Source organism: Suricata suricatta, chromosome 6, assembly GCF_006229205.1.
Source record: "Suricata suricatta isolate VVHF042 chromosome 6, meerkat_22Aug2017_6uvM2_HiC, whole genome shotgun sequence".
Lineage (NCBI taxonomy): Eukaryota > Metazoa > Chordata > Mammalia > Carnivora > Herpestidae > Suricata > Suricata suricatta.
In genome coordinates this window covers 104,001,063-104,017,741 of record NC_043705.1, presented here as the reverse complement: position 1 = coordinate 104,017,741, position 16,679 = coordinate 104,001,063, and the positions used below count along the sequence as shown (strand labels likewise).

The window sequence follows — 16,679 nt, the reverse complement described above, 5'->3', positions numbered from 1 at the left end:
CTTTGTTCCTGCAGTGGCAAACATGACTTGTCACCACACTATCCTTTCTATGCCAACTCCTGGTGGCTTTAGTAATGTGCCCAGATGCTCGCCTACAGGTAGTTCTCACTAGACAGGCACCTCCAAGCCTTTCCCCTAAAAAAAAATAAAATAGAACAAACCTGAGTTTGGGAGCCAAACTACCTGGGTTCACACAGCAGGCACTCTGTCATTTATAGTTGTGAAATCCTGAGCAAGTCACTTAACCCTCTGAGCCTGTTTCATAACAATTATAATAAAGCAGCTAATAGTTGTTAAAGGTGTCTATGCTGGCAGGTAATGGTGGCTGTGTGGTGTAATAGTTAAAACCAGAAGTCTTGGGCCAAGCTGCCCGGGTGTGACTCCTGACCCTACCACGTGCTGACTATGCGGTGTCAGGTGAGTTACTTACCCTCTGTGCCTCAGCTTTCTCATCTGTAAGTGGGCATGCCAGCAGTGCCGATCTCCTGGAGCTGCTTTGAGGCTTCAGTTGGTACTAGTAAACCTTCAGAACAGTGCCTGGCTAACGTGCACTCAGCTCGCTATGGCTCTGGGGCAGGCACTTTCCTAAGCATTGTGTCTAGATCACTTAATTAATCCCATCAGTGACTGTCTAATGCAAGTGCTGTTCGAGATCAATTTTACAGATGACAAAACTACAATTTAAGGGATCAAAGTCACCTGTTCATGATCACAGGCTGGAACATGAGGGAGCTGAGGTCCATTTTTGAGTCTGTCTTTGCTCCTAACTTCTACACCATCCGCCAGGCCCATAAACCAGGGTGCCACTGCCACACTCCCCCAGCCCCCCCAGAGCAGTGGTGAGGATTACAAAGAGAGGTGTATTCCCTCCGCGTCTGGTACTCAAGCTGCTCCACACAGTCGTATCCTCTAACTACTGGTAGTTGGTAAACAATAGATCATTTGGTAGTTATGTAAATGGCAGGAATTGGCCTCTTACAACACAAGCTACCGAAAGTAGCAATTTGAAAGTTTCAGTGGTTGCATCTGGCAAACATTTGCAAAGTTTAAGACCCAACAATTACAACTAGATTTGAGGTAAGTCTCCCCAACTCAGGCACAATTCACGACAACAGCGCAAGGGCCCCACTTCCTTTTCGGGAGAGCTCTGCAGCTGAAAGACATGAGTGGTACCAGTGTAAACCTCTAGGACACATGAGTTCAGAGAATACTTCGATTCTTAAAAAAATTTCCTAGACTTGACTGAGGAAACGAAAGACATGAAGGCACTTTGGGGTTTGGCCAGATGATGTAATAACAAGCAAGGACGGGCTGAAAGTAAAACAGGGAAATGAGTGCATGGTACTCACGGAATGTCAGGTGCAAAGTGATACTACTGGGCAGGTTTTCAAAATTCTCATGTTAACCAGAGACCTTGATGACACATTACGGTCTGTTGTAGAACTCTGTTTCTCAAACACTTCATTATGAAAATAAAGATCATGTTATATTGGTAAGACATAAAAAAAGATTTCAATCTTTGACATTTGTGAAATATCATGCTTACTGAGGGCCCCCTGTGGGTATAATTTTACCTACAATTTTGATCTGAGTGTTTTTTTTAACCTGAGGAATATTCTCATCTTTAAAATTCATACATCTAAAAATACAAAAGATATCTATCTCTCAAATGATAGCATCAATAGCAACTACTTAAAACATCTCTCCTTTAAATAGGTCTTTAGATTAAAAACAAGTACCAAAGAGAGGGTCCTCATTCGGGGTAGGACAGACAAGACTTGTTTCCTGATTTTAGGGCTAGAAAATCTACACTGATTTCAGATTCCTGTGAATGCAGCCATATGATTACAGCTTCATATTTCAGAAGCCTGTCAATTTAGGCATCTCTGCCTTAAAAAAAAAACCTATCAAAAGCAAGTAAGGTAAATATAACTTGTCCTTAACACATCTGCAAGGTATTATATAAAGAAAAAACAAGAATTGGTCTGTAGATGTTTCTATTTCTTTTAGATCACATTAATTAAGTTTCTTTTTAACCCTAGCCTTTAAAGATCCCAGTAGTAGGAACAGAAGCATTTTACCCCAGTAATAACTATACATTTTACCAGTACGGTGTTTAGTGAATTGGAAAGTGGGAAGCACAGCACATATTCAGACATTAGTAGTAAACTTTAGACACACAAAAAAATTTTTTTAAATAGCACCAAGAGACAAGGTATCATCAAGAAACTACATCCCATACCCACCCCAAACAGAATGAAGAACACACAATAATCATCACCATAATCTAGTAGGTTCCCAAGTATCCCCTGAATTACTTTTTCACTGCCAATGAATTTTTATGCTATGTTTCTGTCTCTACTCACTTAGTCAAGGAACTTTCATTCTTTCTCATTATATTTTAGGTGAAAGGCAATTGTTATGCAGAATTAATTGGTCCTTTCATCATTGTTTCACTGATGGACCCATAAATCCATTAAAAAAAACACTTGGGGGGGTGGGGGACACTGATGAGAGGGATAAGTGAGAAAAAAGAGGCAGTGAGTCACATCTGCCTTCTGTAATGTCTAATCTATAACTGGTCAAAATCAGGATAGGCACATAAAGAGAGTCACTGTTCTGTCCCCCATATCTATATCCCTCTTCTTGAAAGAAAATCCTTAGCTAGGTTTCTAGACTGAAAAGTAAACACCGCAAACTGCCATGTACAAGAGTATGAACCGGTGGTCGGCATGTGGCCGTTTCCTAGACCTTGCTCACGGAATACCCTACTCAGAGCATCTGGGTTCGGGCACAGCAACTGGGCTTGAGGACCCAGGCCTGGGAACACCAGCTTTCTTAGCCATGGGCAACTGTTTGTTTTTTCTGAAATTTCAGAATTACATTGGGAAGGGTGAAATTTATCTAAAAAAAAGCAATGTTCAAAAACTTTTCTGACCATATTAGCACTGAATATAAGCAGAGTAAAATTATAGTGCTGTTGGTGTACCTTTCTAGCTCAAATCTGTTTCCTCCTCACTTACAACCTACCTCATACCCCCAAATAAGACGATTATATAGAAACGGTGTTGAGATCAATCAATACTAAAGCTTTGCTTTGCTATTCCTTTGGTTTGAAAAAGATACTAGGGCTTATGTATGGAAAAGTGAAATGATTGACCAATACAATTACTTTATTTAAAGGTTTTAGAAGATGAGCAGTAGTGCTCACAAAAGTTACCTCCAACCACAAAGCTGGAGAATTTTTCTTAAAAAAAGAGTGGACACCACATAATTTTTAGGAAGGTAACACCTTATTAGCCTCTCACATTGTTGAAGAGAGCAAAAGAAGGCTTAAGATGTGAAGGATAAAAGTTGTATTTATAAACATGCTAAGGAATACATTAAAATCAAACAAAAAAGAGTAAGAAAAACATATTGTGTCTTACAGGTTAAATCCTGTTATAAATGAACATCATTTCTGTGGGACTCCACAGTCCCCTTCAACAATGTTCAAATACCGCAAACCCCATTACTAAAAGGGCTTCCATACTCCCTTGGAGCTGGCTGTGCAGAGCTTCTCCTGCATGTAAGGCACACGTGAGGACCACCCTGGAGAGACTCAGAATTCCTGCAAACATGGAACAGTCTCTCTGAGCTGCGCTTACTGGTCTGGAACCCAGGCGAGTGGGGCTCAACTAAAAGTGAAGCCTGTCACCTCAGGGTAGGAGAACAATTTGAAATCAAAGGGCACCTTGCTGTAGTTAATTCATGTGGCTTCAAGTACATTTCCTAAGTTCCTCCTCAGTACCAAATACCTGCTGAGAATTAAAGAGCACATGAAACTTTCTAACCAATTCCAACAATTTAGGCAATAAAAGGTGATCATTACAGTTTCTACATACTGTTTCCTCAAAGCCACAGATTTTATTATAGAAAGGAGAAAGGACATGGCATTAATAGATCAAGCACATGAATTCTAGGATACTATATATTTTTTTCTCTTGCTTCACAACCAATTATATCCACTGGCTGCAAAATTATATGTAACCATGACAAAATTATTAGTGTTTTGCATCATGTCCAAGAAAAACCAATATTTTTGCCTGAATATTCCATTAACCTTTATCTAGAGCTATCATTCTTGAACTTTCTATAAAAATTTCTCTTCAAATAATTTAATAATTATAACAACTTGGAAGAGCAGTGTGAAGACCTGAATACTTCAGCCAAGCAGGGAAGGCAACAAACCTCCTTTAAACACCTGCTCTCCTGCCTAAACTCTATGCACTAAAAATAATCCTTTCTCTTTCACGTTGTCAGGGGTACCCAAAAGAGAGTGGCATTCTTGGCCATCACAAGTTATGGGTTGAATCTCCTCTGTTCTCCAATGTTCTGACAAAGGTCTTGGGCCTGCAGCTCATGCCTCTGGTAACTCAGTCTTGTTCTCAATGAGAGAGATCTCCAGCACAGGTAAGAGCAGCTGAAAGGCATCCTGAATATAGGAAGCACTGTTTGATGCCTGTCAGGATTGAAAAACAAACAAAACAGCAGTCAGTTAAAAGGGAAAATATACCAAAAGACAACAACAACAACAAAAACAGATTAACTTTTATAATCTAAGTGAATCTGTAGCCCAGCAAATAAAAGCACAAACTAACCATGCTAATAAAAGCTACAGAGAAAAGAACAATCCAGGTCTTAAGATATCACAGAACCAAAAAAGAATGTCAGCATTTTTATCCAACTTCTCCATCAGAAATGGTAGCTGTTTTTTGACATCCTGCTCAAATTCGGCATTTGAAGGTTACTTATTCCTTTAATAAACAGGTAGATTCTGTCACAGCATTTTAGTCAATCCCTCAGTGGATTTTACAAGGCTGACTATTACACCAATCAGATTTCCAGTCCATTAGGACAGCTCTTCTTCCGTGGACTCAACACAATTAATGAATATAAGATAGGTACTACAAATAACATAATATTTATATTTGTTCAGTTTGAAAACTGTTTTAAAGATGATACAGTGTAGATATATTTCTGTCTGGTACAACAGACATCTTTATGAGAAGCATTACATAATCATGATATGATGCTCAGAGTTTGCCAGACTTCATTTATATCTGACAAGTTCTGATCTACCAAAAGAATAATAGAGACTTCATTATATTAAGATAAAAACGTGTAATTTCAAGGACAAGAGTGTTCCAAATGTGTAAACAAGAACAACCAAGTCCAAATAGCAATAAGGAACATCTACCAAGTGAGTCTACCTTTTTTGGATTTATCAATAGCATGTACTCCTATTTAAACTTTAATGTGAGATTTGCTGCCAAATTTTCCAAACAAAAGAGACCCCAGAGATCATCTAGTTAAATCTGTTATATTGCACATAAAGAAGGTAAATGCCTGGTCCAGAGTCATACAGCAAGTCAGGAGAGATCCCGGACTGGACTCGTAGTTTGCAAACTTCTCACCTATACCACTCTGCCATCTACTAAATCACAAACTTTTTAAAAAACTACCTAAGTGAGCAGAATAATTACCCTAATATTCAAGGAAAACTATGTAGTTAAGGAATTAAAAGCATTTTCTTGGTAATAATTTTAAAAGAATTTAAAACTAAAGAAGTAATAGTCTTGTAGTTAAAAATTGTTTTCAATTCATAATCAAAACCTAACCAATTATCTGCCCCAACTTACATAAATACATTGTAAACAGATCATCAAATGTCTAAATTGTTGGCACAACTAACAAGACAGAGTTTTCCAAATGTGGAATGCAGAAAGTGTCACGCAAGCAGGCACTATAGTCAATCATGTGATCCTCTTACAACCCCCTTTCCAGGAGAATTAAACCACCCACCTCCTTAAATCTAATGGACTGATGAGGATTATGTAAACACAGGTACCTTTGACAAAACAAGGTAAATTTCTTGGCAAGGAAACGACACAACAAAATGTTTAGTTTTATAACAAATCTCCCCTGTATAAATGTTAGTCCTTTCAGAAGTGTTTGCCTGTTTGTAATTTTCAGCCCTTCAAATTTACTCCCTGGTCTGGGGAAGGTGTCTCATTACTAAGCATTGTCCATCAACTGCCAACGGATAAACTAAATAATGACCGCCTACTGCTTCTCTGAACTTTATGCAGCAGCTTCATCTTTATGCTTTGTAAATAATGAACAGGGATATGCATCAACTACCATTTTGGTCGTATCTGCATCAACATGGCTAAACTACCAATCAGGTGAAAAAAACAAAGATGCCAAAATTAAAGACTTAAGAAGAGTTAATTAATAACACATACTGCCCTAAAAGTTAGAGACTTAAACACAATTACTACTAACCTCTAGAAATACAGCAGTGATTAGGGGATTAAGGATATCTGCTTTTTCGTTGACCTAGAATAAAAGATACAAAGTTAAGTAAGCACAGCAAATAAAAAAAAAAATACAGTAGGCAAGAGTATGATCCCACTTTGAAAAATATACACATACATAGATGTACATAACGCCCATATATAACGTAAGTATAGAAAGTGTCTGGACTGAGAAAGAGCAACATATCATCTCTAAAACTGCTCTAAATTTCCTTCTTTTGGGGCACCTGGGTGGCTCGGTTAAGTGTCCGATTTCGACTGAGGTCGACCTCACAGTCTGTGGGTTCGAACTCTGCGAGGGGCTCTGCGCTGACAGCTCAGAGTCTGGAGCCTGCTTCAGATTCTGTGTCTCCCTCTCTCTCTGACCTTCCTGTGCTCATGTACTGTCTGTCTGTCTGTCTGTCTCTCTCTCTCTCTCTCTCTCTCAAAAATAAATATAAATTAAAAAAAAAAAACAAATAAAGCGGCACCTGGGTGGCTGAGTCAGTTAAGCATCTGACTTAAGCTCAGGTCATGATCTCTCGTGGTTCACGAATTTAAGCTGTGCATCGGGCTCCGGGCTGACAGCCCAGAGCCTGGAGCCTGCTTCGGATTCTGTGTCTCCCTCTCTCTCTGCCCCTCTCCTAGCCAAACTTTGTCTCTTTCTCTCTCTCAAAAATAAATATTAAGAAAAAGGTTTTTAAAATTTCTTTATATTTTCCCCATGCCATCCAATTCAGAGTGTACTCCTTTGTAGTTTTTTATTGACTTTAAAAAGTATCTTCATTTTAGAAGCGAAGTTAGAAATGATAATACATGTAACCAGAAAACATTAGAACAATTTTTAAAAATGCAGATATGCATGTATAACATGTGGTCAAAATATTCAATGGTTTTTAAGATGGGCTGTCTGGAAAACATGGAAACAACTAATGCAAAGTTTGCTCGCATGTGCTAGCACCTTAGAGTTGACTTGCTGGGTTAAAGTATCTTCGTGAAACACATGGAAAGATTTGGCTGGCTCCAAAGATTAACTTCAGAAATCCCAGAAGCTCTTTTCAAGACAATATTAAGGGGGAAAGAGATAATCTCAGGATTATCCCTTACAGAAATAATCTAAACTCGTAAAGTAAGAAAAATCAATTTGGGCTATGCTGTTAACTAAAATAAGTTTAAAGCCCCAGAACCTGCTGCCACACTGACCCTTAAATACTTACTACTGAGTGATTTTTTTTTAATTGAGGTAAAAGTCACATACAACACGTTACAAGTTTCAGGTGTACAACATGATATCTACATATATTGCAAAATAATAGTTAGCATGTGTCACACTACACAGTTACAACAATGTTTTGTGAAGTTTTAAAATCTACTCTCTTAGCAACTTTCAAATATGCAATACAAAATTATTAACCAAGTCACTATGCGGTACATTACACCCCATGACTTACTTATAACTGAAAATTTATACCTTTAAATCCCCTACACCCGTTTCACCCACCCTCCACTCCCCAGCCTCCAGCAACCACCAAACTGCTCTCTGTATCTATGAACTTGGTTTTACTACAAAGTGATGTTTATCTGCTCATTTAAAATGCCCTTGACTTTATCCTAATTAATGATTACTGATTTCTGGATCATGTTCCATAGTTTACACACCTTCAGTACATTCTTACAATTCCTTTAAGAAAGAAAAAAAAGAAAAAAGAACTTTAGCTGTTTTAATTACAACTCTGTTCTTGGCTGACAACTGTAGAATATGAGGATCGTCATAGTCTAAGTAAGGTGCTGCCCCTTAAAACTAGTCACTCTGCAGTTTTTATTTTATCCAGGTCTAAATTTCTAGTATAGGTCTCAGAGGGTGGCACAAAATACACTGCAGACTAAATAAAAAGAGAAAACAAAAATAAGTTGCAAAAATCAGTTAGACACAGATGAGCCGATCCTAAAATTCACACAGGAAATGCATAGGGCTCCAAAAAGACAAAAGATCTGGAAAAAGAACCACATTGAAAGATTTATACTTCTTAATTTCAAAACTTACTACAAAGCTATAATAATCCAGGCAGTATGGCAAATCTACAGACAGAAAGCAGGTACGTGTTGCTTAGGGCTTAGGAGAGTGTGGACGGAAAGGGTACTGGAGCGACTGTGACTGCCACTGGCGTGAGGTTTTCTGGGGGATGATGAAAACGGTCTAAAATCAGACTATGGTGATGGTTGCACAACTCCGTAAATACACTCAAAACGATGGCATGGTATACTTGAAATGGTATGAAACTGTATCTCAATAAAGCTGTCTAAAACACAGCCCATGGAACAGACATCAGCGCAAGAACAGGCACGAATTCTTACCCCGGCAGTTGTTAGGCAGGTGGTGAACTCTTTAGACAGAGAAGACAACTCTTTACACAGCACAATGGTCATCCTAGGAAAGAAGTGAGGAAATTCAAGAGGGCTCCTCTTTTTGTTTTTCTTTCTCTCTTTTTAAAAAATAAGCTATATTTAACAACTATTGGAAGAAAACAAATCACTCCTGGTAGTAAATGTGAAAGAAGAAAGCTTTTTTTTTTTAAAGGGAGTAAGTATGCTTTATCAGCTACCTAATACATTTGGGGACCCATGTGAGCAGACATTCATGCTACAGGAAGAGGAGGTTCAGTCCTTGGAAAAATATCTAGAAAGTACTAGACTTCCAAGTTAAATCAAAGGAAACAATTAAAATACATTTTAAGGAAATAAGACAGTACTTAAAAATCCCACATTCCATTTACAAATGTAGATAAAATAATTATGTATTCAATCATTCAAGAGATACTTACTGGAAGTCTTCTACGTACAAGATACTGTTCTAAGCACTGGGGATATATCAGTAAGCAAGCAAAAGCCCAGTTCCCATGGATTCTAACTCTCCTGATAACTAAGAGGGAAACTGTATACATGTATATGCTTACATACGCACACACACAGACAGACTACCAGTACATATATATGCATATGCATACATATAAACAGAGACACATAAGTGGAAAGTGGAAAAAGCCACTTTTCCAAAGAACAAGCTGCTTTGGGGTTGAGTCTGTCACTAAGGGTACTGAAGACAAACCCAGCCCCCTGTGGGATGTTGTAGAAGGGCAGTAAAGCTGCAGCTGAAGGGGAGGTCTGGAAAACATAAGGGCCCCTCCCAATCCTAACACACTGGATACTCCCACACAGTTTTTCCCAATTAAATTCTCATTATTTAATCAGATTTATTTAGAAAGCAAAAAGCAGTAAGTCTTTTTCGTCTCTTATGACTATCTACTTTATATTACTTTTGAAATTTTTATTCAAAATCAGCAACATGGTAGAAAAGGGGTTTTGGGAACTCAGCCTAACGTGGGATTAAATCCCAATATGCACCGCTTGGGAAGGCTGTAGCACCTCTCTTGAGACTGTGTCCTCATTTTTTAAAGCTAGATTAATCACTCACCTTCAGAGTTATAAAACTAGAAATGATACATGTAAGTCCCTTAGCATGGTATCTGGCACATAATAAACACTCATTAACAAATATAACCATTATTAAGAAGTAAGGCTCTTAGGAATATTCTGTTTTTATTTATGTAAAATTCTATTTTTATTAAAACCAATAATCTGAGAACTAGTTTCCAGATTACCAATTAATAAAACAACCAGTTGGTTAATAAAAAAATTCATAATGTAGACTTATGGCTCAATGAAAAGAAACAACACTTCTGGCTCCTTAATAACTAACACCCAAAATGAACAAACCTCTAACAAGTGAATAGTACAGTGTGAATAGCACGTTGTTGAGAGGAAAGTTTCTTGAAACTTTGTAAAGAGGCTGAGAAAACTCTTGAAGCAATGTGCATCATTTACAGCAATACGCTTTACACTTACTGGGAAAGGGCTCTGCTCCTTTCTAAGGCTGTCACTTCCTGCTTCTGGCCATGCAGAACCAGAGCCGCTGTTTTGTGAAACAGTTCAATTGAGCAGGCAGTCAGTTCTGCTAGGCTCCGGATTGCAAATGCATGGATATCCTGAACAGAAAAGCAAAACAAAGCATAGTTGTTTTTTGTTTTTAACCCAGAGGAAATGAAGAATTGCTTCTCGCATATTGGAGGATTCCAGATCTTGAAAGCAGCAGAGACAATGGCTGCCCTTCAATAAACCTCCTCTTCTACCACAGTAGTGATGTCATTTTACAGCTGGGCTCATAACTGCAGAACAGAAGCTCCCCTGAAGTCAGGTGTGTCCATGTGATTAAGTTTGGGCCAAAAGAGTATGTTGTGGCAGCTTCTGGGAACTTCCCTCATGATACAACACCCCTACACCCTTCCTGTCTTTTTCTTCACTCCTTTCATCCTATAGTCTGGAACAAGGTTGCTATAACCTTGGATCACAAGATTGGCATTACTAATAGTGGTGCAGAAAAACAGAAGGTACCTATGTCCCTGATTGTGATACCCACATCTCAAAACTATTAAAAAAAAAAAAAAAAAAAAAAAAGGCTTAGTGGCTTTGGTACCTCTATTGAATTTTTACTGATTTGCTCAGTTTTTTCTGTTTCCAACTGTTTTTCTCCTTCTTCTTTCTCTTCTAATGGCTTGCCCAGAGATGTACTCATCCATTCATAGGCATTATTTCTTGCCTAAATAAGAAAAAGATTAGGGCCCATCAACAATTCAGTTCAGCTGACCAAAAGGTTAACGTATATATTGATGCACCTACCAGGAACATGTCAGCATCGTGTAGGTCAGTTCTCACCTGAACATACATTTATCATACATCTATTTACTTACCTTACCACTTCTCTTTACAACATTCAACACGGCCACCCACTCATTCCCCTTCTTGACATTCTCCAATCCTTTGGCCTTTTTAAAAACTGAGGTATTACTTACACAAATAAAGTACAGAAATCTTCAGAACACAACTCAAGAAATGTTTATACATTTATATGCCTTTGTAACTGCGACCCATTTCAAGATACAGAACATTCTCATCAGCCTAGAGGGTGCCCCCATGGCCCTTCCTAGTCAACACTGCCCAAACTGAGTCACCTTCCCTTGCCCAAAGATAACCCACTCTTCTGTCTCACTGTCAATTAATTTTACCTGTCCTTAAAATGCACAAAAATGCAATTTTAAGTCCATTCTAATTTGTGTCTGGCTTCTTATGCTCAACATAGTGTTTGTTAGGTTTATCCATGTTGTTGCAAATACCAGTAGCTCATTCATATTTCTTGCCATGTAGTAGCTCATTTTATACATATACCATAACTTACCATTCTCCGATGATGGGCCTTTGAGTTGTTTTTAGTTTCCTTTGACTTCCACAATACTGCCATCTTCCAGTTCTCCCCCAACCCTTATGAACATTCCTCCTCAGGCTTTTGTATGTATTGATCCTCCTTTTTCAGCCTTTTAAACACCAGAATTACCTGGAGTTCTAGTCTGGCTCACCACCAGCCTCACCATCCCCTCTCTTCCCTCAACCCATCCCGTCTCTGTAACCGTCTCTGTAATTTTAAGTATTCCCTACCTGCTGCTGACTCCTCAATTCTTATTTCCAGCCCTGACCTCTCCTGAAAACAATGTATTCCAACTGCCTGCTGTGCATACATATCAAGATATTTTCTAGGCTGATTATGCCTCTTCCCTTCAGTGGCTCCCCATCAACCAGATGATGCTCTTTTACGTGACTGAAGTCCCCATGACCTAGATCCTACCTACTTCTCCAGCCTCATCTCTTACCTTTTTTGACTTTTAAGATCTGATAATAATGACCTCTAAGTGCCTGTTTTTTGTTCATGCTATTCCCTTAGGCTACAATGCCCTTTCCTGCCTTTTCCTTTTTCTAAATAAAGGCACCTCTTAGTTTTTCAGTCGTCCACTCAGACACTGTCTCTTCCAGTAACTTTCGAAGATGTTCCAGGAGACTGGGCATCTAAATAACCCTTCCCTGTATGTCCACAGTCTGCCAAGCACCCTATAATTTAGTACTTACCAAAGGACACTGAAATTAAATGTGTCTATCTATCTCCTACACGAACAACATTACTATAGCATAGCTACAGACTGTCTTGTCTGGATTTGCACACCCAGTGCCTGGCATGCTATGGAGGCCACCTACTGCTTTTACCTGGCCAGCATCCCTGTCTCCTTTCGTTTGGTAGTGGGTTCTCTGTTTTTCTCAGTTCATATGGTTTGGGTAGGCTTGCTTCCATCCTCTGGCTTCAAGGGTTGGCAAACAATTCAGGTTTAATTACTAAGAATACTAATCCCCCTTCCATACGGTGATTATTTCATGGATGTTTTGAAAAGTGACCCAACCCAGGTGAATGGGCATCAGCTTCAGGACATCTGGCAAAACTACTAGGGAAGGGAGGCCCTCCTCCAGCTCAAGTGACTCAACTGGAAAAAAGTCACCCTGACGTTGCCAGTAGTCACCCTACCGCCACGTGGAAGAGATTCTCTAAAAATAAAGCTGTAACAGAAGAAAGCAGAGTCAAGAGATGGGTGGATTAGGGTCGGGGTGTCGGTGAGGTTCCTAGATAGAGAGCCTTGCCTGAAGCTCTTGATTTTCTAGTTTCTCGAGCTAGTGAATGCCCCTTTGTTCTTAAGTCAATCTGACTTGAGTGTCTGTCATTTGCCACTGAGACTATTCTGACTTCTAAGAAAAGGTTTATTGTCATTTAATGAAGGCATCCACTTGAGGAACTTTATATGGACAGAATGTGTTCAGAGCTGTAACCAGACAACAGGAATTCAGAGAAGACTATGAGAGTCATTCCAGCTAAGAAGTGAGAATCAGAGGTTTTATTACAAATATAGCACTGGGATTGAAGGTTTAAGGATAATAGATGGAGCTCACCCGAGGCTACAACATGAATAAGCTAGAGCAGAACCTACATACCCAGACAGTCATTTCAAGGTTCTTTCTCTTACGACACAGGAACTCTCATAAAAACCCTCGGGAATAATCTGGCTCTGATCTTTAACTTTTCTATGCATTAACCTCTCAAATTAAATTTAAAAAAAAAACAATTAACTATATAAAAGACTGGAAACAAGAAAACTCAAAGTGTGCTGAGAAAACTATGAAGCAACTAGTAAGACCAGAGCAGAGGGTCCATTTATTTATTAGTTCATTCATTACAAATATTTACTACACATTGTCCTAGGTGCTGGGAGTACAGTGGCAAATAATATAAACCATGGCCCTGCTCTTCTTTACTCTAGTGCAGAAAGACAATTACAAAGGAAACAAATAAATGAGTGAAGAAAATAAAATGTAGAGATGGAGAGCATGGACTGGATGAGCAGAAGGCAGACTTGGTTTGGGTGGTCAGGAGGGGCTCCTGAGGAGTGATATTTGAGTTGAAAACTAAAGTTTAAAAGGAGTCAGGCATGCAAATATTTAGACAAGAGTTGTAAGCAGAGGGAAATCAGGTGTGTGGACTCAAGAACAGAATGAAGACCAATATGGGAGAAGCATGGGAGAAAAGGTTAAATAGTATGTGAAATTCTCTGCAATGTCTTTGAAGAGATAAAATGAGAGAAAAACCAGGAATTGATTTATCTCAGATTTTAAAAAATGGGGAGACGTAAGGCCACACAAAAGAAAATTGATACCATAAATGTAATATACTTGAAGGAGATATTTTAGTAGGCATAGTACACACTCAAAATGATCTCTCTTATAATAAATACACTAAGTGAAGTCGTTATGAACTACTGTGCCAACTCAAGGTAATATATCATACCTTTTGAAAATTGGGCAATGCTACCCAGGCCTCACACCCAGAATTCAGTAAGTCTGTAACTTCCCATTGGTAAGACCGGGAGACTTAGGTATTAAAAGATACCTTTGAGGGGCTCTTGGGTGGCGTAGTCAGTTAAGCATCCAACTTTAGCTCAAGTCATGATCTCATAGTTCCTGAGTTTGAGACCCATGTTGCAGACTCTGGGCCAACACTTAAGAGCCTGGAGCTTGCTTCAGAGTCTGTGTCTCCTTCTGTCTCTGCCCCTCCCCTGCCTGCACTGTGTTTCTCTCTCAAAAATAAATAAACATTTAAAAATATGTATAAAGATACCTTTGAGCTTAGCTTCTCCAATCACTTATTTTTCATCAGCTGGGGGGGAAAAGGCATAGAAAAGAGATGGGAATTGCCCACATTACATGCATCAGAGTAAGAATCAGAACTGTGTTCTCAGACTCTTGCTTTATTGCTTTTCCACTGCATCACACATCCCATTAAATCCTTGGAAATAATCAGGCCCTGGTCCTTAACTATTCTACATCTTATGACTCAACACAGGAAATGTAAACAATGTGAAGACAGCTTGCAGAAAATGACAATAACTAACAAAGAGATAAGGGTTACTTGCCTTTTTAAGATAGTTTATTTACTATTATGATCTTAAGCATAGAAACTATGTCTTTTTCATTACTATTTCTCCAACATCTAGCAATATAAAGTTTACTTAACATATGTATATATGTCAAACACCTAAATATATTGGACTAGCTTCTATAGATAGGACCATCAATGGTGAGCATACACTACAAGCCAGGCATTTCCTAAGACCTTTGTGTGTATTAACACATTAAATTCTCACAAGAACCCCACATCACCCTATCTCATAGCTAAAGGAACTAAGGCTTAGAGAGGTTAAACAACTTGCTCAACACCACAAAGAGATAGTAGATCTGGGATTTTAAGGACCAATAAAGCACAGATACAGCCTTGAAGAAATTTAAGATTTAGGATGGGAGGTAAGAGACACACATTTAAAAAATCTAAAATAACCTGTGATAAATTTTTAAAAACACATACGTATAAGGTTAAATGAATAATGCAAAGTGCTAAAGAACATAGACAGTATGTTCACTTTTGTATAAGAAGATAAGAAAATAGATCTGCTTATCTTCAAAATCTATCTACTTACCTAAAAATAGAAACACAAGATGGATATGCCAGAAAACAAGAAAGTTTAATACTGGAAGGAAAAGGGAGTGGATAGGGATTGTTTAGTTTTGACTTTTAGAAACATAATAATCTTCTATGTATTCAAAAATTAAATTAATGTAGGAGGAAAGCAAATAAATCATAAATTCTTTTCACAGGTTGGCTTTATAGTAGCATGGGCAAAGCAATGAAACCATTTCAGATGCATTATAGAACTGAGGAAATGAGGGAATGTGCTAATGTTGGCAGATGGGGTTATTATTGCAGAAGATGAGGGATACAAATGTGTAATGATGAAAGGCAAGGGGAAAAAAGGCAAGGCAAGGAAGACTCCTGTAGGGACAGACTGAAATTGGAGTTACCAGCGTAAACTCATTATCTCTAACATAAGTATGTATGTACATATACAAATATGGGGGGTGTGTGTACTTGAGTGTATTTCCTAGCTCTGCCCACAGGGCCTAGAAGCAAAGACACACCGGGGCACCTGGGTGGCTCTGTCAGTTAACCATGCAACTTCAGCTCAGGTCATGATCTCACGGTTTGTGGGTTTGAGCCCCGTGTCAGGCTCTGTGCTAACAGCTCAGAGCCCGGAGCTTGCTTCAGATTCTGTGTCTCCCTCTCTCGCTGCCCCTTCCCCACTCATGTTCTGTTTCTCTCCGTATCAATAATAAATAAACATTAAAAAAATTTTAAAAATAAAAGAAGCAAAGACACCCCAATAGCAATGAGCACACCTAGCACCCACGTCTTGGCCTGTAATACTAAAACGGAGCTATTGCTCCTTGAAGAAATGGCTGATTCCAGGGCTAGAGTACAGAAGGTACAAGAGGACTCCAGAACACCTTGTTATGCCAGAAAGTAAGGAAATACTCCAAAAAAATGGTAAGTGCATGTCACACAAGAGTCCGTTTGAAGGTCAATTTGAATACCAAAATAATTAAGGACAGTAATGAATTACAAACCAAAGGGAAAAAATAGAATTTCATGAGATATTAAATAACAAATAGATAATAAATAAATAGAGGAGAAGGGAGAGCTCTTAACTATAGTAGAATGTCAACAGCCAACTGATAAATGAGGAGCAAGCGCTGGGGTTAAGAGAAATCATCATTTTGCAACCATCACAGCAAACAGTGGTGTATCAAGAATCATGGATAGATGCTAAATCTAGGAGGGACATTATGATGAAGAGCAAGATATTTGTTAGTCTTAAAATGTCTGCTGAGTGAAGTAAGCCAGGCAGAGAAGGACAGAAACCATATGTTTGCACTCATAGGTCTAGCAGGAAAACAAGAGAGACCTAATGGAGAACCAGGGGGAATGGAGGAGGGAGAGAGAGTTGGGGAGAGAGAGGGATGCAG

General features: G+C 38.7%; 1 protein-coding gene across 1 annotated transcript in view; it reads right to left on the bottom strand.

Moving 5' to 3' along the window:
- Positions 1 to 2,089: 2,089 nt before the first annotated feature.
- The window catches only part of FAM114A2 (family with sequence similarity 114 member A2), a 29,667-nt gene continuing 15,077 nt past the window's right edge, over positions 2,090 to 16,679 (bottom strand). The window contains exons 10-14 of the mRNA XM_029942978.1: positions 10,870 to 10,992; positions 10,242 to 10,381; positions 8,694 to 8,766; positions 6,328 to 6,381; positions 2,090 to 4,501 (exon numbers count right to left, since the gene is read on the bottom strand). Of these exons, the coding sequence (XP_029798838.1) occupies positions 4,400 to 4,501; positions 6,328 to 6,381; positions 8,694 to 8,766; positions 10,242 to 10,381; positions 10,870 to 10,992 (492 nt within the window). The 3' untranslated portion in view covers positions 2,090 to 4,399. The remainder of the gene's footprint in view (positions 4,502 to 6,327; positions 6,382 to 8,693; positions 8,767 to 10,241; positions 10,382 to 10,869; positions 10,993 to 16,679) is intronic.